General features: G+C 40.0%; 1 protein-coding gene across 1 annotated transcript; it reads right to left on the reverse strand.

Moving 5' to 3' along the window:
- Positions 1-1,396: 1,396 nt before the first annotated feature.
- Positions 1,397-25,270, reverse strand: chs1 (chitin synthase 1). Its single transcript, XM_036583271.1, has 19 exons — positions 25,131-25,270; positions 22,427-22,562; positions 19,789-19,974; positions 17,770-18,839; positions 16,730-16,825; positions 16,161-16,325; positions 15,809-15,956; positions 15,047-15,112; positions 14,692-14,926; positions 13,758-13,958; positions 12,321-12,605; positions 9,600-9,779; positions 7,363-7,894; positions 7,127-7,254; positions 5,547-5,890; positions 3,741-3,851; positions 3,432-3,649; positions 3,246-3,312; positions 1,397-2,340 (listed from the first exon to the last, which is right to left on the reverse strand). The coding sequence occupies exons 1-19, from the start codon at positions 25,175-25,177 to the stop codon at positions 2,272-2,274; spliced, it is 4,284 nt and encodes a 1,427-aa protein (XP_036439164.1). The 5' UTR covers positions 25,178-25,270; the 3' UTR covers positions 1,397-2,271.
- Positions 25,271-25,565: the final 295 nt, after the last annotated feature.

Raw genomic sequence — 25,565 nt, forward strand, 5'->3', positions numbered from 1 at the left:
ACAGGTCAAACATTTGACTGGGAAACTGCCAAGTATGTCGGCAGGAGGCAGCCACACTGGAGTATTCAAATACTTCCCCTCAGCGATAGAATTCAGAGTGTGGACTGCTGGGATATGTAGTGTATAGCCACATTCAGAAGCAGAGGAGATTGGGGCACAACGTAACATAGTTTTTGCTAAATAATAAAAAGATTAATTAACTATTAACTTTTTTCTCAAGCAACCTAGACATCTCTACCACAAATGAAAACCTGAGCTTTGTTTCCAACACTCACTGTTTGTGAACAATTCAGCCAAAAATTATGAGAACACAAACTAACCCTTATAAACGGGGTTCATTGTCACAGACGGATGGGACTGGTTGTAACAGTCGCTAAAAAGTCTGGTGAATTAATGCAAAATACACTTAATAAGATACAGTTCTATGTTGTATGAGCCAGAAGAGCTTTCCAATCTAAATACATAAAATACTTGCATTAATACAAATATGATTAGTAAAAAGAGGCTGTCAAACATAACTATTTTAGTCCACTAAGTAGATCAGCAGACAGCACAATAAACTGTAATATATTACTATATTTGACATCTACAGCATGTTTTTGTCAAACCTGCAAATAAAAAGTTCCAAAAAGTTGACTGTTAGAACTCATCCAGACACACCCACTCACCCACCCACACACCTTGTGGAGGCTCTACTTTAGCCTGGCTAGTTCACATTGAGTGTGTTTATATGCACTTAATAATCCGATCATTATCAGACTTTTAAGTAGTCATGTAAAAGGCATACTGATTTCTTAGATCAGATTAAAGTCTAGAAATCTGGCAATAATAGATCAAAATGGGTTTTCAATGCATGTAAACTCTTACTCTGATTTCTTTCCTTTCGCTCAGTCTGCGCTTGTGTGAAAACAGAATGCTGTCCCAGAAACAGCAAGCAGAGTGTAACGCAGCGCCCGCGAGATGCATCACAACACTTTGGGAGCGACACTGAAACCAAATACATGCTCGATGGACGTTAAGTGTAGGTATGATTCTTGCAATTTTGCAGCGGTGCTAAAATTGCAGTGCTGTTCTTTATAATGTAATGTCTTCTTGATTATGCTTTTTTCTGTAAGCAAAATCTTTCTGCGATTACATGACTGGACTTTTCCGGAGCCGTCAAACTATGCAAACAGCCTGTATGTTGCCACACCTGGCTGCTGCACTGACCAATGAGTGGCTTCAGTTAGCAATATCACAACATATGGATTCTTGTCATTTTTTTCTCACATGAATGGCTGTGATGTTTCATATATATATATATATATATATATATATATAAAACATTTTTCCCCACTATTGCTTTGTACATTGCACTTGGTTATATGTTTATTAAAAACAAATATTTGCAAAAAAAAATGTTCATGATGAATTTTATTGACATAAAAATACAGTTATGCACAGCTAAAATTCTGCAACTTTGTCGTTCACACCACTGTGTGTCTGTAAACTCCATTATCTACACACTCCATCAAAAAACAAACATTGAATTAAAAGCAATGTTATACAGTTGCTGATCTTTGGCAGCCAGACTTTTACCGGCTGGAAATATAGTTATCATAACATGTTGTACTTCAGTGTCTGGCTAGCAATTAAAAAAAATTTAAGAAAGTAAACAGCAGACACCACTGAAGGGACTTGTTTTGAAAGTAACCAACCCAGCCCGTCTTATCTAACAGAGCCTGGTGACTTTGTACCTTTATAACGATGACACAACACATTCAGTGAGCTGTGATTTAGGTTAACGGTTTACACCTCAGATAACTGAAGCCCAGTCATAAACATACCAGCCAGCGCCTGCCTGCAAATGATTATATGACCAGCGATTGCTTATCCTCCTTTCACCGAGGTCTGTTTGACTTGTTAATCAAATATTTTCCACCCTTTTGTTTTAATAGAAAAGAATAGCTACATGACTGTCAAATCCTAATGTGTTAAACATGACAAATTCAAGTACAGTGAATGTAAAGTTTGGCTTAAAATCTGCCTTTAGCATCAAAAAATCTGTTTTAAGTATTCCTCTGACCCTTACAATACGTTTTATTTCCCCATTTTTCACATTTTTGACTAACTTTTAACTGGATTGGATTAGAATGTGTCCATGTAAGTGGTAGTACAATAAAACTTGTACGATAAAAGTGTAAGCCCTTGTGAAAGACTGACGTCCAAAAGTGCAAATGTAAGTAAACATGCAAACGTGGAAGATCCACAGAACGTTTTCTCAGTCCTTCGTCAAAAGTCTTCACCGGAGATGACGACGCCATCTGCAAGCCGATTCTCCAGGATCATCATCTCATCGTCCTGAACAGGAGTGAATGCTCAGAGTTAACAGGTTGGCGAAAAAGAAGCAAAGTGGTGTAATTTTCCACTGTAGTCAGTCAGCCAAACCAAAAGCTATGACGATAATGTTGCTAACAAACACCAGAAGTCAACAGACACCCAAATCGCAAACGCAGTCTATAGTCCGCGTGATAAGTGTGAATGTGAGGTCAAATTCCTCAGTCCTACTGTGTCCTAAACCACATTCTCATGTTTATGTAACCTTAATGAAGGCCTGGATGTGGTTTGGGGTGTATTTACAGAGATTTGGGTGATTATTGGCATCTACTGTTAGCCTTGTAGCTCCAGCGCTAAACTAATGTAGCGAAATTTGGACGCCAAACATGTCTTGACTGATCAACTACATTTCGGATAAGTGGAAAGTTGGGTAAACTAGATTTTTTGCCAAAACATTCTTTTAAGCTTTCCCTTTATCTAGTGTTGCTATCCTTGATACTTTTGGGTGTATAAGAGAGTACTAAACACCAAAGTACCACAATACATACTGTTTACTATGGTTAAGGCTTGGATCTACACAAAGTACTGAAATACATACTATTTACGCTGGTTAAGACTTGGGTCTATACCAAAGTACTGTAAAGTACCAAAGAACCCAAATACATACTATTTATGCTGGTTAAGACTTGGGTCAATACCAAAGTACTGTAAAGTACCAAAGAACCCAAATACATACTATTTATGCTGGTTAAGACTTGGGTCAATACCAAAGTACAGTAAAGTACCAAAGTACCAGACTACATACAGTTTACCCTGGTTAACACGTAGGTCTATACCAAAGTACTGTAAAGTACCAAAGTACCAAAATACCTACCATTAACCTACTTATGTTAATGAACAAGAACTAGAAGCACAGGGAGGTTACCCACCTCATCCTTTTCCTTGTAGTCCTTCTCTGAGCCTCTGTAGGCCAACACATGGATGAGGGTGTACACTCTGTTACAGAAGACAGACATGAGACTCAGCAAACAGCTCCATAAGAGAAGTTCACTAACCAGCATTAAAAACAGCGAAAGTCATTCAAGGCACATCTGTAGTGTGGAGTTCTGTCGTACCTGTGGTAGAGCATAGCCAGGAACTGTACGATCAGAAGAACAGCAAAAGACAGCAGGAACATTAAACTCAGGGGCTCCACCTTCAGCGGTTCATCAGACAAAGAGCCGTTGGGTAAATATTTAGGGATCTTGATGGTAATTAAGTCGCTGCCAATGGCTTCAAGGATAAACGTGGCCACAACCCACAGGACGTTCACAATGAAGTACAGAAATACGGCCTGGAAGAGAAACGTGGTTTCGTGAAAGGTCCACCAGGAACCGCATATGTTAGATCTGGGCTTGAGAAATGCTGTTTATTAGCTGTCCTACCTTGTTCCTTAGGGACTTCAGCTCCCTCTCCACTTCCTCCTTATGACCTTTTGGATCATTAATGGGTTCTAGGTAGCGCTCGATCAGTTTTTTCCAGAAATCGTTCTCATCCTGGTCGAGTATGGGGAACAGAAATGGCAACAAAAATATTAAGTGCAATTACACTACTCTGTTAGAAATAAAGGTTCTGTGCAGGTACATTTTTCATTCATCAAGGTACAAACAATGTAAATGTTCCCTCAAAGGTACAACAGTGGTTTTAAGGTCTGATTGTGAACCTTAAATAAGTTTTTCCAGATTAAAAGTTCGTATTTGTACCTTTTCATAACTGAATGTTTTAAAACAGAACAGTAAAATAAAGGCCTGGAGACGAGACGGGGTGTGTGGAGTCAGTACAGCTTAGAACATATCATTTCAGTGGATTATGGTTCAGTTATGTTCCCTGACTACAGGTACTGAGATGTACCCTTGAGGGTCCCACCCCAGGGACAGTGTTGTACCTTTTTTCTGAGAGTGTAGGGCTTATTTTAGCTTTAGACAGTAATCTATAATCTATTTTGACAAGTGATTGAGTCACTATTTTAACCAAATTAAACAAACCCCACCTCCAATTAGGTTTCCTTCTATCACACGAGGCTTACGTGAGCTTTCTCCGACAGGCCAGCCATCTCACTTTTTCAAACTGCTGCTAAAACAACATCACTGGACAGGTCAACGCTCTTGGAAGAGTGCGCTAACTGCCAATGTTTCCACCCAGAAAGAGCGAGGCTAATTACGGCTAAGACTAATTATGTTCACTCACGGATGGCTGTGGCATCACCAATTAGTTTTTTAAAGTCAGAGTAAAATATTAAAAATGTTTTTTGAATGTTGGATTAAACATCCTGCATTTGAATAAAAAAAACAAGACAGAAATATAATAAATCATGGCTTAACAATTGCTGATCATGCCAACATTCTAAAGTATGTGGACACTCCTACTAAGTATTGTGTTGAGGTGTTTCAGCCACGCCCATTGCTGACAGGTGTATAAAATCAAGCACATAGCCTTGCAGTCTTGATAGACAAACAGTGGGTTGTACTGAAGAGCTCAGTGACTTGAAACATGGCACTGACATAGGATGCCACCTTTTCCACAAGCCAGTTTGTGAAATTTGCCCTGCTAGATCTGCCCCAGACAACTGTAAGTGATACTATTGTCGTGGGCTGGAGGTTTGGGAACCAACCTTGTGACCGGAAAGGTCGCCGGTTCGATCCCCACAGCTGACAGTATGTGACTGAAGTGCCCTTGAGCAAGACACCTAACCCCCAACTGCTCCCTGGGCGCTGTGGATAGAGCTGCCCACCGCTCCGGGCAAGTGTGCTCACTGCCCCCTAGTGTCTATGTGGTGTTTCACTGCACGGGTGGGTTAAATGTGGAGGTCTAATTCCGATGTGTTCAGACAAAGTTGGCTAAAAGGTTCATTTAATTTCAAGCAGAAGTATCTAGGAGCAACAACAGTTCAACCACGAAGCAGTAGACCACACAAACTCACAGAGCGGGGGCGCCAATTGCTGAGGACCATACCGCATATAAAATTGCCTATTTTTAGGTTGCATCAGTCACTACGGCGTTCCAAACTGCCTCTGGAAGCATATAACCTTGTGTGGAAATCAGCCTTTTAAAATATGCATTATCACTCAAACAGCTAACTAACCACTGCCAATTTGTCGAGAAGATCCATTTTAGTCTATGATTTTTTTTAATCAACTAATCTACCTTAACTGAGTAATCACATTATACCATTACAGCAATGCTATCATTACCTCACTGAGTTTCTCAACCTGAGGGGCCACCAGGGTTCTCTCAATAGCTCGTTTGACCCTCGCCTCCAGCCTCTTCTTACGGTTGGTCTTCAGGATCCGCCTGGCCGACTCGTTCAGGGCATCCTGCAGTTCCTCCAGTTGGCTGTCAGAAAGGATGTCCTCCGGGCCCACCTTGTCCTTCAGCTCCTCGTTGACGGTGTCCGACAGCATCTGCACCAGCTCCTCACACAGGTCTTCCTCGTTCTTGTTCCTGAGGGTGTACTTAATCTGCTCCTGGAGGTTCCTCTTCAGGTTTGCATAGGTGAGCTTCTTCAGAAATTCATCTTTCACCGGCCGAACCCAGTCTGTCGAGTGAAATGAACAGTGAGAGTCAAACATGTGATGCATTTGTAAAATTAAACGGTCTGATAAACATTTACTGACCACTTTATTATAGAAACATCTACCTTGTTGGTGTCAAGGTTATTATAGTAAAATATACCTGTCAAAAATATTAAAACTATACTGTCCTCTGCTGTTTCCAATTTATTCCAATTTGTCTTTGGCAATGTCTTTGAACAATCTAGCTAAGTGTGGACTACTGTTGTGTAAATTTAGCATTGCAAAACTCTTCAGAAGGAAACACGGTCAATTTCTGACCCAATATTCACCATAATACTGAAAAAACAAAACAAAAACTGAAACAAAATCAAAATTCAACTAAAATTGAACTTTTAAAACTAACTGATAATACGCTGGAATTGAAAACAGAACTTAAAAGCTAAATAAAAAATAAAAAACAAAAAATAATGAAAATTTTAAATCTACACTCTTAAAAAGGATAGTTCTTCCAGGGTTCCTTTGTAAAGAAAATGGTTCCATACAAAACCAGAAACAATCAAAGAACCTATTGCATGATTAAAGGGTTCTTTGTATCATGAAAGTGTTCCTCAGATTGATAGAGACGGCTCTATATAGCACCAGAAAGGGTTCTTCTATTGTTACAATGTCAAGCTTGTCACAGCAGAAGAACCCTAACGCTATACAGATCCCTTTTCAAAAAGGTTCTATAAAGAACCACCTACAGCACGTTCTCCATCAATCTGTAGAACCCTTTCACGATTGCAAAGAACCCTTTAATCATGCAATAGGTTCTTAAAGTGTTTAAGGTTCCATATAGAACCATTTTCTTTATTAAAAAATTCTCTTTTTTAAGAGTGGAGCCCTGACCACAGCATGCTGTTGAATGGGTATATTTGGTTGGTGGTCTATTCTTGACCCAGCAGTGATGCTGCTTGACCTGTAAACATGTTCCAGACCAACACAGGCTAACATGCTGGTGGGATTGCTGAGTTACCACTCAAGTATGTAATCAGTGGTCCTACGGTGGTCCCATTTTTTTGCAAGGAGGGATAAATTAAGTGAACAGCAACAGATAAGCTACACTTAGTACTCATAAACCTACAAAGTGCACTTATATGGTAGGTGTTTCTTGGAGTGTAGATACAGTGTAGGTGTTTCTAATAAATTGGCAAGTCAGTGCAGTCCAAGTACCCATATACTAATCTAATGTACAGATTTTAAGGTTTTGTTGGACTCACCACTCTCAGGGACAACCTCCTTCTCCTCCTCCTCCTGATCGTCATACGTGAAGTTGTCGCTATCGCTGTCATCCTCATCGTCATCAACGATGTCTTTTTTCTCAATGCTGCTTTCACCCTCGCTGTAACTAAGAATTGTTGCATTCTGCCATTAATTGGGAGCAAAAGTTTATGTGCACAACAAAAAAAAGGTGAATTATACTTGCTTCAGATTCATTTCAGTAAATATTTTTTACCTTTTCTCAGAATCTGAATCCAGGTCCTTGTGTTTGGAGAGAGGTTTCTTGGTGTCTTCTGTCTTCTTGGCTACATTTTTGTTGTTTTCAGCAGCGTTCTTGTCAATTTCAGAGTGTTTTTGACTTTCTTGCGTGGTCATCTCCTTCATCTCTGTCTGGGCAGCTGGAGCGTTCGTATTAACCGCTTGCTGGATTTGCTGGAGGACTAAATTTTCCGTTTCTTGGGTGACCTGGATGCTCACGTCCCAGCAGCAGAGTTTGCAGTTGCGGTCGCACAGGACTCCTCTGTGCTTCTTCTCCGCTTTGTCCTTGTTAGACTCTCGAGTGCCCCAGGAGACGATGTTCATGTTCACCAGGGAGTAGATGGTCAGAAGGAGGTAGCCGCTGGGAATGCAGATGAAGTACATGAGGCCGTAGATGATCAAGCCGAACTCCATGGGGTGCAGTATTGCTGTGATCAGGTACAGGACAGTCATGGAGATCAGGAATATCCCGGTAGGTGTGATGAATGTTTCTTCCTTTATCATGTCACCTGTGGACACAGTGAGAATGTTACAGGTATATCAAAGGCACAGTCCAGCGTCTGCCATATCAAACCACTAATTTGCATGGGCAACAATTTCAGACAGCTCTTCCTGTAAACAAAAACCCAAAACATGTCACCCCTGCTGCGGGCACTAACACACCACTATGCCAGGACAGACGGTGGATTTTGAACTTTATACTGGTAACAATCTGGAAGGTCTTTTTCTTCTTTGGAGAACACAATATCCATTATTTCGACAGACAGTCTGAAAGGTTGACTTATCAGACCACAACACACGTTTCCACTGTGCATCAGTCCACTTTAGATGAGCTCGAGTCCAAAGAAGTTGTTGGCAGTTCTGGACATTGTTGACATTCAGCTTCCACTGTGCACAGTGCAGCCTTAACTTACATTTTGTGGAAGCAGTGACAAACAGTTGCTTATTGACAATAGTTTGATAAAGTATTACATACAGTGATATCCATCTTGAAAGCAAAGCATTTTTAAACCAGGGTCTTTTTATTGTTTTTAGACAATAAAAAAGGGAACAAACAAACCCTCCAACAACACACCATCTATTCTTGCATCATATACCTCACACTGTATAGTCGCCGCCATTTTAAGGACGAATGAGGGAGTGACTGCGCTGCATGATGCCTTCACTTTGCTGTGCTCTGTGACTGATTCACCTGCAAGACGCCTCAGAAGCCGAGAACGACGAAAGACCTTTAATTCAGTGTTTTCACAGTTATGCAGTGCAGAGGTTTCAGGACTGGAGCTGAACTCTGAATTAACTGCACTAGCAAACTTACAGAATCACGTCTGTCGAAACACGACGTCGTTTTCTGACCCACAACATTCAGTCTGATATTTAATGTTTATGTTTCTCCATTCAGACATCATTTAAATCTCCAGACACAGAGAGTAAAGTTATACCGGCTGTCTGCAGCTCCGTTAGGGGGACGACTGTTTATCTCTTGGCTGATAACATTAGCTAAAGTTATCTAAAGGTCAGTATTGATCACATCTGTGTTAATTAGCTGATGTCGTTCCTCCTATGATGACAGAGTGTTTCTCCTCTTTATGAACACCATGGGATCCTTTACCCACCCTGACGTAAAAAGCCAGTGGGCTTCTGTGCTTTTAAATGCTCTGAGAGACTCTCTAGAATAGGGAGAGGGACTGTGTATGAGATAAATATATCAGGAGAACACAAATGTGGTGGCTTTCCGTCAGTTTAAGTGGGATTCGGTCCCAAATATGGTGGCCGCAACAGAAAAATCACATGACTGAAACCCCAGGATACAACATGCTAAAGGTAAATTTAGCATGCCGGTTTTTCATGCAGTGCCATCTGAGTGGTTGAAGGTCATGGGCATTCAGTTTTTGGTTAATGGCTTTGCCTTTTAAGCACAGAGATTTCTGTGGGTTCCCTGAATCTTTTGACGACATTATGCACCACAGAAGGTGAAGTACCTTATATTCTTGCACATGTTGAGGAACGCTGCTCTTTAACTTCTGGATTGTTTGCTGATGCATATTTTGGCAATGTCACGAGCCTTTAAATGTCTTGGTACTGTTTTTCTTTGAATGCAGGTCAACTTAGATTGGACATGCTGTCCAAATTTTTTCAGAATTGATTTATGAACACTTAGCCAGCACTCAACCAACACTCTGACATCAAGACAAATAAAAGTCTGAACATACTTACCAATAATGGCGAAGAAGGATGCTGTCATCAGAAACGCATACAGGACACTCAGAATGGACGCTATGGTGAGCTGGAAGTTGGCTTTTGTCACGAAACAAATGAGCATATAAACGATTGGAGGTATGACAGCGATGATGATGGACAAAGTGCCTGAGATAGCGAACACAAACTGGAAAGCCCCTAAAAAGAGAAGAAGGAACAAACCTCTTAGCAAGATTATAGATCAGATTATGTAGTCCAGCTGCTGCTGTAATACCTGTGGATGATTTAACAATGCGGTATTAGGCTGATAAAGATGGCTGAGTCCCTTAAAACCTCATGGCAAGAAACATGACTTGTCTACAGAAACCTTTTATCCTCACACCCCACCAACATAAGGAACTATTTGAAGTAAGGAAACCATAAAATGTAGATGACGAATGGTGAAATGTGTTTATTACTCAGTCTCGAACCCAGCCAAATTACAACAACCAAATGTGAGTCTTTTTTGTTTCCTTGAATGAAGTGTCAGTGCTGGTGCATCATCTGTTCCAGATGACCAAGGCCCAATCCCATTTCATCCCTCGCCTTACTACTTAGCCCTACCCCTCCGTTTTGTGCATTCATGCCTAGAGGTACGGTGTCCCGATTTTAGTTTAGATAGAGGGGTAGGGTGTTTTCTGCTCCATTTAAGGTGGAACGGGAAAATTCGAACAAGAAGCTGGTGAATATCTGACTTCAGCTTTGTGTCACCAAAGAATTAGGGGTAAGCGATAATAAATAATTGCCCCCTCTTTGAAGGCATGTGATTCCCTAAATGTAACTAAAGCCCAGCAGTGAGGAGCTGAACTTTACCCTCCTCTGCTGTCACTGCAGACTGGCAGGGTCGCCTACAGAGCAGCGCTGGTAGCTGTTAATGAAGTGATGCTCTTTTTATTTGAGGGTCCCATTTTATAGGAAAGACTTTAACCACTGCCCCTTGTAACTCAGTTCCAACAGGCAAGGTGACAGACACTGGAAAACAAGGGGTAGGGGTAAAAATAAGAAATGGGATTGTCCCAAATCTTAGAAAAACTACACATTGTGATACTGTGTATTGCGTAAACGTAGTCTGAGGTGACAAAATTGGTTCCTTGGAGGGATGCAGTAGTAAAAAAAGCATGTTTGGCTTCCTAAAGAACCTTTCAGTAGTTCAGGAATTTTATAAATGAGAGCTTTGAGTGCAAAGAACCTTTATAAACGTGAAGAGCATCCACATAGTGATTGTGACTGATTGTGAATGACTGAACAACGTGGGATTAGGCAGATAAAGACGGCCGAGTCTCTTAAACCTCATGGCAAGAAATGTGACTTGTCTACAGAAACCTTTCACCCCCATACTTCAACAACATAAGGAACTATCTGTAAGTAAAGAAGCCATAAAATGTAGATGAGGAATGGTGATTACTTTAGCTTGGAGCCCAGCCAACTAACGAATCAATATCCACAGCATCTCGGCTCAACCCTGGTCCTGGAGATCTACTTTTCTGGAGAGTCTGGTTGCAACTACGATCTGTCACAACTGCTGAAGTTTATTAAGGTCTTCAGAAGTCCTTGTTAGGCTGGATTTGATGAGCGGATCTCCAGAAGGAAGGTTGGTGACCCCTGCCATATGCCGTCAACATGCCTGTGTGTTTTCTCTCTTTTCTCCTCTCCGCTTGTGTACTATACCTCCCTCTCTGTCTCTCTATAGGTGGAGTAACTGGCGTGGAAGGATTTGGCAAAATACTATTCAATCGAGACACAACTACCGACCATTGTGTAGGACTTCGAAGCACAAACAGACATAATCAAGCGAGAGGTCCCGGGTTCATATCCCGGACGAGCCCCCAAACCCTAGACCAGGCCGTAACAGAAAATGTTCAGGGCTCTCTTCCCTTTGACAGGACCTGGAAGAACACCTGTCCAGACCAGCCTGCACTCTTCAAAACACTCTTCGTTTCACGTTGCTTGTAAATTTCACGAAATCTTTGTCAGATTCTTTGGAATTCTCCGTGAACGTTTGGGAAGTAGAAGACGAGTGCCGTTTGATTTTTCCATCATCTTTTCTCCTGGTTTTAAAACAGGGAGATCGGTCAGCTTTTTGTATTTTTGTTTTGTATTGCTTTCAAATCCTTTGTTTTGTTTTGCCAAATCCTTCCTCGCCAGTTACTCCACCTATAGTTTTTGTTATTTTGGCATACGCTCATCCCTGAAGCCATCACTCCATCTTGTGTCTGAACTTTTGAAGAAAATAAACCTGCCATTTTCTGGTTTCAGTGGTGTCCTGTGTCCAGACCGGGTTGTAACAAATAGAAGAACAACTTGTGGTTTCCTAAAATATGGATGGGTTTAAATGGATGGTTCTTTACAGAATCATTTTTGTATGAAGATGTAAGACAAAGCTTTTTAAATTGAAAGAACCTCCACACAACGTTGTTTCTAAAACTGTACATCCAAGCCAAGAGCCCTTTAGGACATTTATTTTTTTTTATCCTCTTCTTGCATTATATGGTTTAAAGCCTTCATCTGAAGGCCAACAGCTGACAGATGATGTTATTGCAGCAATGTTATTGCTGGTTTGAGTCCTCCACACTTGTTCTGTTTAGTCTCTTGGCTCCTTTAACCACTGAAAAACCACCTAATACCTTTTAAAGCATTTCAAGGTTCCTTTAATATCACTTTTACCACAGTAATTGGTCCGCAATGCACGGTTATACTGACCTGCGACCATCAGGGTGACTGAGGCAGGTCCGAGAATGGAGGAAGCCACGGTGAAGATCTGGTAGAAGATGTAGAGCATAGATATGGAGGTGTTCCTCTTCACAGTCTCTTTTCCACTGTGTAGGAGATCTAGAGTGTTGGCGAGGGTGGAGGGACCCCAGCGCCGTCTCTGGTTGTAGAACTCTTTAAACTCCTGGGGAGCGTTGGTGAAGGCATCTGAGGCAGCGTTGTACTCCACTCTCCAACCCTGCTGGAGGAGCAGTGTGCAAAGCCAACGGTCCTCACCTGAAAATGCAATGTAAATAGGGTGACCATATATTCCATGGGTCAGTGTCGATGGTGCAGGGATGGTGGGGCTCATATGAATATAACTACACTTATTAGATAACATCTTGGCCTCATTTGATACCTTTCTTTCCCATACATTATACCCATCCATTCTTTTCAAACATGGTCACATATTTCATTTCTTCCTTCACTGCTTTCAGTGTCATCTATAATGCTTTAGATTTCATTTAGCCGATAACTTTAATCCTCTTTTGCACGATGTTGCCTCAGGGCAACAAACTAATTTTCCTCTGTTAATAATAATATTATACATATTTAAAGACAACAATATGATTAACAATAAAAGGAAGAGTTCAGAAGAGTAAGTCAATAAAAAGCATGTATTAGGTCATACTATCTCTTAGTGGGCACATTTAAACCTCTTTTTTAACATTCAGTATCAACAGTTTTTGTTATGAGAATTTGCAAAAATATGTTTGTTGCCCAGAAGAAACATTGTGTGACAGTGGATTGGATTTAGCCACTCACAAGCCAGGTCTCACCACTTCAGGGAACACGGCTCTACATCATTTCTTCTCATTGTCGCACAATGTTGCCACAAGGCAACATACTCCAAAAGGACCCATGCGCGTTATTTTTAACGTTTTTTATAAGCAGTAGTACTGTTATTGTATTGTAAAGTTTTGGATGGAAACAAAAGGGTTAAGATCTTGAAATGGCAAACAGAAAATTGTCCAATCAGGGTTTAGCCAAGCAAGCTCTCCCATTGGTCCTAACAGAAAGAGTCGCCATAAAACTATAAAATAAAACTGTTTGTTGCAAGCTTTGAATACTATCTATCTATCTATCCATCCATCCATCCATCCATCCATCCATCCATCCATCTATCCATCCATCCATCCATCCATCCATCTATGGCCCCAACTGAAGGCCTGATAGTCTTCAGATTTTGCACCTGTGTTTTGCTCACTTCATGTATGGTTTTCAATGGTTTCTGATGCTGGTATCAGGCACAACAAGGTTGCACCCCCAGTATAAAGTCCTAAATAGCGTAAAAAATTCCCCCATACCACAATCATAAGTTAATGACATGTCTATGCTAATTTGTTCATGACACATCCTGGTGAAACGATAAGGAGGGCAGATTACCTTGATCATACTGGACGTACTCAGAAGCTCTGGTGGACTTGGTGGTATATCGCTTCAGGACATTGTCATCCATCAGAGCAGATCCTCTGAACAAGCTGAAGCATCCAGGGCTGCAAAGCACACAGCCAAAGACGTGCTCTGCTGTCTTCTGGAGCCAGTGACCCACAGCATACTCGAACTTCTGATACCACACCATCGGCCCTGCAGTCACATGTAAGCTAGTCAGGAGAGCTTTGCCAAAAAAAAATTTCTATACTAATACCAAGTGTGCTATCAAAATGCTTGAAAAAATCTACGGCAAAATATTTTCAATGCCTCATCATGTGAACGCTCAATGTTTACTTGACTGAACACGTAGAAATATTCCAACTGTTATAGATTAATTAACATCTCTGATTTTCATATTCAGCGAGAGAAGGACATAAGATGTAGCCGGACATTCATCACACATAGGTTAAATGGGCTATACCTTCTAAGGGCGCAAGGTCACACACCATCCCATATGCTAATGAGCTGTTTTACATATTCTAATGAGAGTGTCTGCCTATCTGAGTCAAATTAGCATGTATTGTTTGTGAGTCACATATCGCTGTTATCAGAGCAAAACTTCGCATCTCCATTTTTTGACCTAAATTGAAAATGCCTGTTGCCCTTCACATTGTGTGTGAATTTCATGATGAATGGACCAAAAGAAATAATCCAAAATTACTTGAAAAAATGTTTGGTTCCATTGACTTACATTAAAAGTAAAGTATGTTTTTTCCTTCTCCTGTAAAGTTACCATTTTGGAGATTCAAGATTTTGTTCTGACAGCACTGATATACAGAACAAGTCAGCGTAGTGTTAACGTATGGAAATAAAGAATTGAAAATGCTGTATTATAGTACTGAAAAAGCACTAAACCTTCAGTACATTACGCAAAACTAGTTCTTACCCATTCCAGTTGGATGAATCCTTCCACAAGCAGCGCCCACACTGGCATACATTCGAAGTCGGTCAACCAATAAGATCACAGCGGAGGGGTGGAAGTCTGTGTCTCCATCCAACGCCAAGATGTAGGTGTTGTCATCTGATATGTATTTTCTTTTACTGTCATTGTCATAATTCGGCAGGAGGAAAGCCTGTCCGTCCAGCGATACGAGACTAGCGCGGCATGGATTGTTCTGCCTCTGTTAGTGACAAACCGGAGAAGAATCACCATGAAAAACTATGTTTTTTGCTTATTGTATAATTTACGCCTAAGTATTGAAATGTGGTACCAGTAGAGGACACCACAGGAGTGAACTTACAGTTATTTTTTGGGGATTTTTGACTATATATCCTTTCCAGCCCAGCAGATAGTACATGTACATTATCTGCAAAGAAAATAGCATTTAAACACAAGTAATACAAGAAAGTAAAAGCTACTGAATTGCATTATATATATGAGCAATTGCTCAGAATGTAGAACTTACTGATTACATTAATAATACAAGTGATAGAAGTACCCGAATTGCATTACAAATATAAGTAATAACCTAAAATACACATGTGGAAGCAACATGCTATTTACTTCTGTTTGCTCATACTATATGTTGTATTTTGTGTTTGCTTAAATTTATTAGCCTTCTAAGAAAAGTGCTTATTTATGTTAATTCGACTTTTACTAGGTATTATCTCGGTTTGGCAATTGGTTTTCATACAAACCAATGACACAAAGGTATCCTCAAAGATGACGAAACGAAGATAGAACATTACTAAACAAAATAAAGAAAACAAAAAACAGAGACACAAAGAAACTAGAAAACAAACAAAGAGATAACCAATACAGGGCCTGAGAGAACCAAACACCAAGCTAACAAAAAGCACACAAGCAGGGGTTTAAATAGACATGGACCAGACTAGAAACACCTGGGAGTAATGAGAGGGCAGAGCTACAGACAAGAGACAGGTGAGACAGATAACAAGACAAAGGCCGAAACAGAGAAAAACAGGATGTTACAGTAGTAATGTGGTACAAAAATCAGACCGTGTTGTGAATATTGTGTATCTTCACAGCCCTAATACTTCACCTGTGACCATCTCTTCTTGTTTCGGATCAGCTGCTTGTCCTTGAGATGGACGTACAACATATTTCCCTCCGGCAGGACGAACACAAGCCGGCCGCCGTACGGAGTTTCAATGATGGAGACCTCGTCCGGCTCTTTATTAGTGAACACTCTGAAGAAAGAGAGTAAGGCAGCAGTAATAGTTCTCATTAAAAGCAGTTAAAACTCAAAGTATTTCATTTATAAAAACAATTGATCAAAAGTCATGCAGTAGCCATTAAAACACTCAGGCATTTTGACAGCCTATAGACACACAACGAAGTAAAGAAGTTATCAATGTTTATGTGACGCAAACATAAAGACAGGATTTTATCACCTGTACACTTCCGTGACAACGTGTATTAGATCATCCACATATGAATTAACAAGCCTCTTTCCAGTTTTGTCATCTTGCTCGAAGGCGTCATCAACGTAAATATGGCACTCGAAGTCAAAAGCATTCTGGTGCTCGTGTTTTGGGTCACCTCTGTACCTGTCCAGTCTGAAAACAAAGCAGAAAGTGATTTAGATATACAGTTGTATGCGAACGTTTGGGCGCCGCTGGACAAATTCCATGTTTTTGTTGATTTTTTTAAGTGACATGTTTTAATGCACAATTACTGTTTATTGGCTGAGTTTAACATATTGGGGGAAAAAAAAAAACGTAAATGCATTTTTTTATGTTTCAGTTTTTTGCAATATCTTAAACAAATAAATATAACTCGTGTATATAAAATTAGCAGGAAAATGACATTTTAAGTTGTACAGGATGTGCTGACTTATTTTCACTTAGAAAATCAACAAAATATTTAATCAAACTTTTACCTACAACACACACAAAACAGACCCACGTTCTCTACACAAACAACATAAACACTAACAATAAGCAAATGAAGACAGAAATACCTGAACATTGAAGTGAGGATCTTAAGCATCTCATCGTACGTTTCGTGCCACATTGTCGCACACAGATAAATCACACAGTTTTCTGCTTCATCAATGCTGAAATAAATGAAAAGGAACATATAAATTTCACCTAAAACAAAATTCAACTCTGATTACTTTTATTGTAAGAGGTTTAGGTTGGTCGGCTGATTCACATGGGATAAAGTATGGGTGTCATTTCCCCAATGTCCCCAAACTATTGAAACAGCTTAGGTGTTACTTAGAAAACATGTTCATTTTAAAATAAAAAAAAAATTAAATATGAATGCAATATTTGTAAAGTTCTACATACAATGTGACTTTGAAATTAAAGTGGCAGTGGACGATATTTCAGAAATTTTTGTTTGTCAGTGCTGTTATGGTCAGTGCTGTTAAAGCTTTACTGATATTCATTTTTACACCTGAATGACAAGACATTAGTAAATTACAGGACAATTCACTCTGGAATCATTATCAGATTTGTAAATACTTGGGATGCACTGATCATGAACTTCCAATTTCTTTACAGTTAAATTGGCCAATTGATGATTTTTTGGCTGATTTTTAGTAGCTTTTCAATTAGAAACGTACACTATGTGGGTTAAATGAATCACAAATGCTCAATACATGCCATTAGCCAAAATGACAATAATAAATAAATAACAATATTAGTTTTTTAATGGGCCAAACTGCTGTTTTAAATTTGCAAATGGAAAATCAGTTGCCTATTTAAATAAAATGTAAAATGAAAGACAATTGGCTATTTTGGTGTAGATGCAGCAGCAGTATAGTAATACAGTGTGAGTGACCTTACTTGGCTCACATTATTAAAACTGCTGTAATGGAGCAAAAATGTGTGGCGCAAAAATCCAATTCCAATTTTTCCTGTTTACAAATTGCTGATTTATACTGGCTTCGCGTCGTGGATCTGGTCGGTCCTCATTTAACCTTAACCCAGTTCGAAAAGGGCTACTTTTCAAGATCATAGCGCTGTTCAAACGAAGTAAAGTCAGACGAGTTACCTGTCTGGGTACTTCACTTTCATCTTGATGTTCAGCAGCAGAGACTGGTTAATGAAGGCCGACTCGTAGAGGCGGCGCACGAAGAGCTGAGAGGTTCGCTCGATCCGTGGCACCTTCATGCTCCAGACGTAGTAAGTGCACGCGATGAGCCCGAGCCACATGCAGAATCCCTCCAGCACAAGCATGGAGAAAGGCCAAAGGGCGTAGTGGCTGTTCAGCGAGGTCCTGCAGATGCTGTTGGAGAGCTCCAGTAGGACCACCGACGTGGTGTTGCTATTCTGCAGCTTCTTCAGACCAGCGCAAAAGTCCAAGAAGGGGTTGTCGATCGGCGTGTAGTTGGCGTAGATGATATGGGTGCCCACATCTAAGTTGCCTGCTTTGGTCAAGAAAAGCGCAAGGCCTATGATCAGAGTGACTGGGCCTGTCAAGGAGACGGGAAAGGCAAAGCTCATCCTGACCGCGTGGATCTTGCAGGCCACCACTCCGAACCAATGGCAGGCGGCTGAGCAGAAGGCTTGCAGGAAAAACAGGCCGAGGCCTACCTGAAGGGCCTCGTCTTTTATGTGTGAGTACTCCGCAAAGTCGATGCGGGGATTAGCAATCAGGCCGTAATAGAGGAAGTAGATGCCGACAGTGACGGCGATCCTCAGCAGGCTGGTAATCATAAACACAAAGTCTCTGAAGCCGTCTAGCTCGCTCAGCATCTCCTGAATGTTGTTGCTGGCCTGCAGAGAGTTCTCCCACCAATTAAGAGAGATGAGCAGAGAGGTGAATATGGCGATGCCCACGTACATGTAACTATTTTCGTCTTGGTCCACGACGTGAGACGATATCCGCACGTAGTAGTCGACGGCCAGCAGGGTGTAGCCGATGAGCACCAGAATCAGGGAGCAAACGGGAAAGATGATCATCCAGCGCTCCTGAGGGAGTCGGAAGACTATCTGCAGGATGGAGGTGAGAATGCAGACGCCTCCACAAATGAAGAGGTTGGTGAGCACATCGAACTGAGGCATCACGATGAGAACCAGCACCGCCGTCCCCACGGCAACCAGGACCTCGATCACCGCCATCTTAGTAACAAATGATCAACATACAGTGATCAGCCGCGACATTAACATTAAAACCACCTCATTGTCCATTGAATCAGCTCCACTGACCATATAGTTTCACTTTATAGTTCTACAGTTACAGACTGTAGTCCATCTGTTTCTCTGCATACTTTGTTAGCCCCCTTTTACCCTGTTCTTCAGTGGGCAGGACCCCCATGGACCCTCACAGAGCAGGTACTATTTGGGTGGTGGATCATTCTCAGCACTGCAGTAACACTGAAGTGGTGGTGGTGTGTTAGTGTGTGCTGTGCTGGTCTGAGTGGATCAGACACAGCAGTGCTGCTGGAGTGTTTAAACACCTCAGTGTCACTGCTGGACTGAGAATAGTCCACCAACCAAAAATATCCAGCCAACAGTGTCCTGTGGGCAGCGCCCTGTGACCACTGATGAAGGACTGGAGAATGACTTTACATCTACAGGGTGGACTGACAAAGTAAGAGTGTCTAATAGAGTGGACAGTGAGTGGACACAGTGTTTAAAAACTCCAGCAGCACTGCTGTGTCTGATCCACTCAGAACAGCGCAACACACGCTAACACACCACCACCATGTCAGTGTTACTGCAGTGCTGAGAATGATCCACCACCCAAATAAACCTGTTCTGAGGGGGTCCTGTGAGGTTCCCGACCTTTGTAGAACGGGGTAACAGAGTATGCAGAGAAACAGATGGGCTATAGTCTGTAATTGTAGAACTACAAAGAGCTCCTGTGTGGTCAGTAGAGATGATAAAGTGGACAATAAGTGTAGAAACAAGGAGGTGTATACAATCTACAACTACCAGAATTAAAGAAAGGCAAAAAATGGCATTCATCACTCTAGATGTGGTCACTCAGCCTGTATATGCATTCTAAATCAACATATAACAGTTATGGTTGCATGTGTTGAATCCATTTAAAATGAGTTCAACTCACAATGCCCATGGTCTTCATGTTGGGTGCGACATAACTTTTGAAGGTGCATTTCCACAGACACTTGAGGAACACCAGCAGGTTGGGTGTCACCACGATACACATCAGCAGAAGCGCGTAGAACTGCCTGTCTGTAGAGCTCCTCAGTGAATATGGGCTGGACAGCGTGACGAGGGTCAGCATCGAACCCTGCAACATGATCAGGTGAGTTAGGTTGTTTTAAACTGCAAAAAACTCACTGCATTAACCTTTTCAAATCCTTGAGACCACCGGTGGTTCCGAAACGCACTTTGTCATATTCTTCATAACTTTCATATTTCATAAGCTACATTCAAAAGGTGGGGGTCATATGAGAGCTGTAACTGTCTTCTTTCTAGTCAAATAGATGGGTGATGTAATTTTAAACCCTTATAATAAAAGAAGCTGAACACACAATTTTTTTCTACTGAAAGTCGACCCATTTTTTCACAAATCTGGGCTATAAACTATAAACAGATGGCGTCTCTTAGTGATCTGCTCTGTACAAATTATTTTTATAAAATAATACAAAGAGCGTCTAAGATTTTTTGCTTTCAGCAGTAAATTCTAAGCATATAGAAATATGTGTGATCATAAAACACATTCTGTTAATTTGAGGGGAGCTTTTAAAAAAATAAATAAATAAATAAAAATGTACATTTATTTAATTCTGTTACTGAATAATTTGCCTTACGTTTTGGTCATTTAAATTCAGATGGACAAACCAAAATATACCCTGGAGAATAAGAGGTTAAATAAGAATTCGTGGAAATCCTCCATTATTAAAGCAGTTTAAAATATAAAAACAGTTTGGTGTGAAATGCTTCGTTCTAGAGAAACTTACAGAGTCTGATTTGTTCACAGTGGTGGTGATAGGAACCAGACGTTGAAGAGTTTAATGACTCTTTTTTTTGTGGATTGTTATTTTACTAAAAGTACATGGAGAGTGTTGTAAGGCAAAATAAGACCCAAAGAAAATGCAAGTTTGTCCAGGTTTGTCACTATTTTACCATCATCAACGTTACATATAATGGATCATATACATTGTGACCCCTGGTTCCTATCACCACCACTATAAAGAAATACAAGAAATTTTCTCTACAACGCACGATTTTACATCAAACTACTATGAATAACTATTTACATCTCAGTGATTTAAATTGACATACACAGACATTTTCTCCCCCTTTGAAGTCAAACGTACTGAACAGAATGTATGTGTAAATTATTATTTTACACATAATTCAAAAATGTAATATAAGATTTTCATTGTGAGGTTTGTTAACTATTTATTAACTATAACATTTTATTAACTATTAACCTCAAGCAAAAATGAAAAAAAAGTAATTTTATTATACCCTTTAAATTATACAGGTTCCAAAATGGGTTCTTTGGAGGAATGCAACAGACAAAAACACTGATGGTCCCCTAAAGAACCTTTCAGTTAAGTGGTTTTATTGAGTTTTTAAAGAACTATCAACTGAAAGGTGCTTAAGGGGGTATATTTGATGAATGTTTTATATATATATATATATATATATATATATATATATATATATATATATATATATGTATATATATGTATACATATGTATGTGTGTGTGTGTGTGTATATATATATATATATATATATATATATATACGTATTCTTGGGACTACATTACTGTCACAGACATATGTCAAACCACAAGAGATAAGATGATGCATCATTTTTATATGCTGCATATGATCTTTATCTTCTTACAGTTACTTCCTTATTCAAAGTTGTTAAGTGATTACCTTAACCTTATCTAAGCACCATGCAACACGTTATGAACTCTATATGGAGTTCTCCTTCAATCTATCATAGACCTTCGGGTTTTGTGTTTGAGAACATTCAGGAAGACACCGAAGATAACAGAGGACAAAGTACCCGCAGCTCAGTCCCCTCATAAATCCCTCCCTTAACCCTTGTACGTTTCTGTGGAGACAAACGTCTCCATATCAGGGCTTGGATAACTTGATTTGAATAAACAGAAACAGGCTGTTGTAAAGAAGGGTTTCTGCTCTGTTCAGTAAACAGGGAAGAACCTATGAATTACACAACATGAGAGAAAGATGACAGGAGTTTATGTTATAAAAAGGATATAGATCAACCCCTTAGCAATGGCCTAGCCACACCTTAGCAACCACCTGGGATAACCACAGCAATGGCCTAGCAACACCTTAGCAACCACCTGGGATAACCACAGCAATGACCTAGCAACACCTTAGCAACCACCTGGGATAACCACAGCAATGGCCTAGCAACACCTCAGCAGCCACCTGGGATACCACATTAATGGCCCAGCAACCACCTGGGATACCACACTAATGGCCCAGCATCCCCCTGGAATAGCACACTAACGGGCCAACAACCCCCCAGGATAGCACACTAACGGGCCAACAACCCCCTGGGATAGCACACTAAAGGGCCAACAACCCCCTGGGAAAGCACACTAACGGGCCAACAACCCCCTGGGATAGCACACTAACGGCCTAGAAACACCTTGGCAACCACCTAGGATAGCTCAGCACCAGCTTTGTCGAGCCAACTGAAAGTCTGTTCAGAAACTTTCCCCTTCTAGTTATTAAAATCACTCACCTTGCTGATGACGGCGCTGGTCAAGACCAGCAGGCCCACCAGCACGGCCATGAAGGACTGCATTATCCGAAAACATGTTCTTTTCGTTTCTTTCTCCGCCCCGACGGGATTCAGCTGAAAGGGATCCCATGTGTCCCTGTAAAAGACATTAGCACATCATCCATGGTTAGATGCTGAGTACTGATCAGGCCTGTCACGATTACCTGATTAAAACAAAATATTCAATTAAAATGTACCTTACGGACGAATCGTCAGTTTGAACATTAAAATGTTTTAAATTCTCCTGCTGGTCTCTCTTACAGTGAGGACCAGAGCCTGATAGACACACCCTGTTATATGCATTTCCACCACATGGGGCTTATAGTCGTCTGCAAAATGGTCTAATTACACGTTTTGTTGGTGAAAATAAGTTTATTTGCTGAAAAAAAATGTGTCCGTTTTTATACTTTATTTCTTTCCATTACACTAAACATTGTTTCCTGTAGAGGACGTGCTTATTTTTAATCAACAAAACATAATTTGACCAGCAGTGTTCAAACTTTTGCCTATGACTGTGTACAGTACTGCCTGCAAGTCTTAAGCCTTTAAGAAAATGATGTATAAAGCTCACACAGGCAAAACAAAATAAAACAAACACATTTTGATTTGATGTCTGTAGTAGCTTCACCAGTTCCGAGCTCTGCTTGAGTTAAATCAGGTGCTGCTGATGGAACTGAACAAATCCATGCGATGGCTGGAGTTCAGTGAGACGTCAGGAACCAAACCCGTGTCCTTCGAACTGCAACCTTCTAACAAACAATAATAACTTTCTAAAAACCCTTCTACTGTATTCATGTTTATTTGTATTTATTGGAATAAATATTAGTGTTCGTTTCTGGCTAAGACAAATTACTGTGAACAGCGTTCATGGCAGCCTTAGGCTTTTGCAGATTACTGTACATATTTAAGCTCTTTTAAAGGCGTCATAGTTTATTCTTGTCCAAGAAAGAATTCTGGAATCTTTGAAAGGCTGTATGGTTTATATGGTTCTGTTAAGTCCTTTCTAAACTCTTGATTATTCATCAAAATGCCTGAGAGAGTTTTACGTAGGCCTTATTGGAAATTTAATATCAAAATATTTGTTAGATTACCTGATTTATAACATAACTGATAAGGTTTAACTGAGACAGAACGCAGTGTAAACCTACAAAATGACACTTTAAACTATGTACTTTTTCATCTTTTTTCTGGTCTATTTTGGTGTAAATGTGTACACTTGTTCATTGTCCTTACAAGCAGCTTCTGTAACTCACTGTAATAAATACGACTGAAAAATCATCAGTGTTGTCATTTAAGGTCGAGGACCGATTGGAACAGTCAGTGGTGAGTTATTTTCTACTGGGTCAGAAAAAGACCTTTCACCTGGCATGACTATGAACATCTGATCAAGATTATAAATTCATAAATTATAGCACTGTATATTAACTATTTCAGCATCGTTTCACACACTTACACACGGATTCTTTTCTTTGCCTTTGGATCCAAGAACAAAACAGGCTGGAATGGCTGTCACAGCACTGAGTTATATAAATCTGGTTATATCAAATGATATGTTTATTGTAAACATTAGTAGAGATAAAAAAAAGCTTATAATATTATTGGTATATTTACTAACTTAATAAATATTGCATAAAATTAGCTGAATTGTAAATGAATCAGTCTTATAGACTACCGAGTAAGTTAGAGTCAAAATGCCATTTATATATTGTATAACATATTTTCTCAGAAGAAAACCTTGTGACTCCATTTTTATCGTTTTTCAGTTTTTGACATAATTTGAAAATGACTGTTGCTCTTCACATTGTATGTAAATTTCATGATGTGTAGACTAAAGGAAATGACCCAAAATTGCTTGGAAAGACGTCTGGTTCCATTGACTTACATTGAAAGTAAAGTATGTTTTTTCCTTCTCCTGTAAAGTTATCATTTTGAAAATACAAGGTTTCCTCCAACAACAGATATATATTTATATATATATTTATGTCTTAAAAAGTTTTATGTCTTAATTGGGACTTAATAAAAATCCACTGCAGTATCATTGCGATAACAAGTAAAACTTTTTTTGTCAAGCTAACAAACTGCACTGCAGTATCGGCAGAATATATTGCCCTCTATCGGCCCTCACTGACCCAATTGATTCATAACCAATAAATACCACCAAAAAATACCCTCCAATTTACAGTCCCGCGTTAAGATTAAAGGTATAATTCAGTGTTTGTCAGGCTACATCTGTAATATACACTTGGCTACCACTTAAAATAATGCGAGTGGACCTAAAATCAACAGTTATTCACTCAAAATACACTCATAGTAGAAGCTAAAGGACAGGTGATGACACTTTGGCCCACTGGCTTTTCTTATAACAGCGTTTCGAATCAACAGATCTTCTGTTCTGTTACTATGTACAGGGAAACATGGTCTATGGTAACTGACTATACGCTACATACACGGCAGATAGAGATGAGGATGAGAAACGCTGGAGTGTCTTTCATTATAGACTTTACAGGATAGACATTACAAGTCTAATTAAAACAAAAAACTAGGATCAATCTGTATCTGAAAATATACAGAAAGTAAGTACTGTTCATGTCTTTACAAGTTCACCAATGTTAAGCCATATAATGCAATATTCATTACAAAGCTCAGAAGTTTGATTTGACTGCACCTGTGCCTGTTTTCTCTCTTTTGACCTCTGTTCCTCAACTCCTCCATGACGTCCTGCTATTCCATGAACAATCACGTATGAAGTAACGTTCAGAGATGAGTTCCCTTAAGTCAGATGCCTTGAGTTATCATTGCACCTTTAGTCCTGCCCCATTTACAGTACATAAGGCCATAAACGGGTACAAGGATCACCTGGGCGTACTGTCCCGCCGAGGCTTCACCGGGAAATGGTAGGCTTGGAAATTGAGCCAAAACTAATAATATCTCATGATGTTACCAACGAAATGGTAAAACAGGGGACTATGAGAGCTTTAATGTATAATAAGTATGCAGTTTTATGGTGAGCAGTGAGGAAATAGAGTGAAAATATGGACGTGAGTCAAAGACATAAATGCCAGTCAGTGATGGAAGTAACTGAAAAGTACCTGCTGTAGTC

Source organism: Colossoma macropomum, unplaced genomic scaffold, assembly GCF_904425465.1.
Source record: "Colossoma macropomum unplaced genomic scaffold, Colossoma_macropomum, whole genome shotgun sequence".
NCBI classification, from domain to species: domain Eukaryota; kingdom Metazoa; phylum Chordata; class Actinopteri; order Characiformes; family Serrasalmidae; genus Colossoma; species Colossoma macropomum.